The sequence below is a fragment of the Ruditapes philippinarum genome, unplaced genomic scaffold (assembly GCF_026571515.1).
Source record: "Ruditapes philippinarum isolate M1 unplaced genomic scaffold, ASM2657151v2 ctg3363_1_1_1_1, whole genome shotgun sequence".
Taxonomy (NCBI): domain Eukaryota; kingdom Metazoa; phylum Mollusca; class Bivalvia; order Venerida; family Veneridae; genus Ruditapes; species Ruditapes philippinarum.
Window position 1 is genome coordinate 115,377 of NW_026859101.1, and position 3,085 is coordinate 118,461.

At 36.6% G+C, this 3,085-nt stretch overlaps 1 protein-coding gene across 1 annotated transcript; it reads right to left on the minus strand.

The window, feature by feature from the left end:
* Nucleotides 1-1,710: 1,710 nt before the first annotated feature.
* On the minus strand, nt 1,711-2,571 carry LOC132755236 (C-type lectin-like). Its single transcript, XM_060746057.1, has one exon. It carries the CDS (start codon nt 2,506-2,508, stop codon nt 1,831-1,833), a length of 678 nt encoding a protein of 225 aa, XP_060602040.1. The 5' UTR covers nt 2,509-2,571; the 3' UTR covers nt 1,711-1,830.
* Between the last annotated feature and the right edge of the window lie 514 nt (nt 2,572-3,085).

Sequence of the window (3,085 nt, forward strand, 5' to 3'; positions counted from 1 at the left end):
ATCGACTACGGTGGGCTAGAGTGCACATAAGAATGATCCGTAGATTCTGGAGCAGGGTACTTTTCTCTGACGAAACTAAAATAGTGCTGAGCAGAGCCGATGGTCGTGCACGTGTTTGGAGGCGCAGGAACGAGCGTTATGCCGAAGCTTGTATTCAGACTTTTAATCGTTGGGGTGGTTGCTCCATTCACATATGGGCAGGGATGTCACAGTTTGGAAGAACAGATCTTGTAGTGTTCGACCGTAATGTCAATGCTCAGACCTATATCAATGATGTTCTAGCACCTGCTGTCGTTCCGTACATGAACCGTCATTTTCAGGGACATGGGACACTTCAACAGGATAACGCTCGCCCGCACACAGCACGTTTGACTGAAACCTTTCTTGCTCGGAACCACATCAATGCTAGACTGGCCTGCAATGTCGCCAGATATGGCGCCTATTGAACACTTATGGGACGAGCTAAAACGTCGCATTTATGAGCATCAGCCACAGCCCCAGACGGTGCAGGAACTTCGTCGTGTCGCAGTGCAGGAGTGGAATAACATTCCCCAGGCATCCATTGCTATGTTAGTGACCTTTATGCGTCGCCGCTGCCAGGCGCTTATCAATGCTAGGGGTGGACACACAAGGTATTGAAACTGAAATTTTCGTGATCGATAGCGCTGTGTTTAAACTGCTGGAACTTTCGTAATTTTGCAGGTATCAATGAAATTGTTGTGTTATTGAATAAAGCATGGATGAAATATTAAAAAGGTATTGAAGTTTTTCTGCACCACACCTACTATGGGACATGACCAGGTATATATACAGTTTGCGTTTCTTTTTGTACTGAGTGTATATGTCTCGTTAAAGTAGACGGCTTGTCACCAAAGGTGTAAAGGTATTAATACATTGTATCATTTAATACAGTCTGGTCTAACAGATACATTGATGAAATGATATTTGTATGAATATAGATAAGCAACGGATTTCATATTTGTTGAGAAAATGAGATGTGATTTATGGTTGCTGCTGTAAGATGTAGCACTTCCTGCCTCTTAGTCCCTGTCATCACGGTGCGAATCTCATGCCGACTTACATTAACATATTTGTTTACCATGTTAAATGAAAATTATGGTTTATGTACCATTTATAATATGTCCTTTGAGCATTCCACATTTTCTGCGTGTCTGATAGAAAATTTCAAAATGAAATTTTGGAAATAGCTTGCATCCATTACTCGTTTTGGCTCACTTTGTCCCATTTGAAAACCTGAATTCTACAATTTCATAAAAAATAAGGCGTTCATTTATGACTTCCGGCGGACTAACAGACAGCTGGACAAACAATTTAAAACAAACATGTCATCCTTGATGAAATAAATCACAGTTCAGTACTGTTGCTTTGATTTTTATCATTGCACGTATGATTGAAATACATTTCTCTTTCTTGATAATAAATCGGAAATTAACAAAAATTTTATAACAATCCCTTTTATTATACTACATGAAATATGCCAAAATGTCATGCAAATAATTGAAAGGAAACGAGGAGTTAGATGTTTCAAATCAAACAGTACTGTATACAAAAATTGAAATAAACCAACTTGCGACTAGAGAACATTTTGTCCGTATTGAATTGATTGCTTTTCAGAGTTTAATACTCATAATTGAATTTGTGAACTTGCACTTCATGTCCTTTTTTAGAGTTGGATCTATAGGACTGTAATAACAAAAAAAAAGTTTCATTCTTATTTAAAAAAATGAAATTCAATATGAACTAAATTCACTTTTATTGTTCAAATATTTGAAAAACAATTGGTACATCTGACACAATACATCGCTTTGTTTAGGTCAACGAGGAAATGACTTCACAAATGCTGTAATACTGATTATTACAGCTACTGTCCCTCCATTGTATAGCACTATATTTGTGAACACTTAAGCACAGTTCAGAAGATGAATTACTTGGTTGACCAGTATACCACTTGAAGAATCCTTTCTGATAACCGTACGTATACGTCCAGTGAGAACTAACATCTTTCCTATACCCGTCTATCCATACAGATGTCCCAAACCCTTCCATAAGGCTCCCGACATCCTCGTATTTGATTTCAGAATCAATATTTATTAAGTGCCCATTGTCCTCTTGGCACTTCAGTTCTGCTGCCTCCTTATTTCGTCCTTTGTCACTGAACAATTTCAAACAGAACCCATTTTTCGTAATATTGTAACTCAGTGGACAAAATCCACCACATATTTCAAACTGTTTCTCTATCTTACTATTAGTGGTATCAACTTTGCATGTAGATAAGTCAAGACTGCATTGTCTTGTTCGGAATTTTGATCCAAAAATATGAATGTTAGAACTACACTTACTCCAGTCTGACCACGGTAAACAAGGATTTAGATCGCATATTTTTTGTGCAGTTTCGTTCTCAAGTTTCTCTATACCACTTTCTATTTTTACTTCAATATTTTCTATTGCTTTGCCTATCATTCGTAACTTTGGAAGTTTTAACTTCATCCCTAGCTCTCTTAGCTCTTTTCCATTTAATTCACTTGGCTTAGTCCCGTTGCCGTCTGTTGCAGAAGCACCTTCAGTACACAGTACACAGAAATATAAAACTATAAACGCATACGATTTTTAAATTAACGTTTCCCATGTCTCTACCACTTGTCTTCGCAAACTGAATTGAAGTACACGATTTTCTTTACTTATATTTTACACATATGAAGCACGCGCGTAGCTGGGCGCATTTTGTAACAAATCGTTTGAATGCTTTAAAAACGTTAGATTTGTTTAGTATTAGTGACAACTATCTATAATTAAACTATCTGTACGCGGGATGATCCATGATTACATTGGTAAAATATGCCAAAAAAAGGCAAATATGCAATGATATAAATGTATTTTTGGAATGTTAGATACAATTAAGGTAGAATGTACAATAATTCTACAAATAATGAATAAATGCACAAGTAAACCAAAGGTTCACAACAACAAATTCTGACTAACATTTCTGTGAGGGTTCATGACACTTAGTGCAACGTACGACAATAATTTAAAATTGCATATTTCTTCACTAACTTTCAAAATAAAA

What these genes read in the sequence shown, in the direction of transcription:
- LOC132755236 (XM_060746057.1), bottom strand. Translation starts at nt 2,508, where the DNA reads ATGAAGTTAAAACTTCCAAAGTTACGAATGATAGGCAAAGCAATAGAA.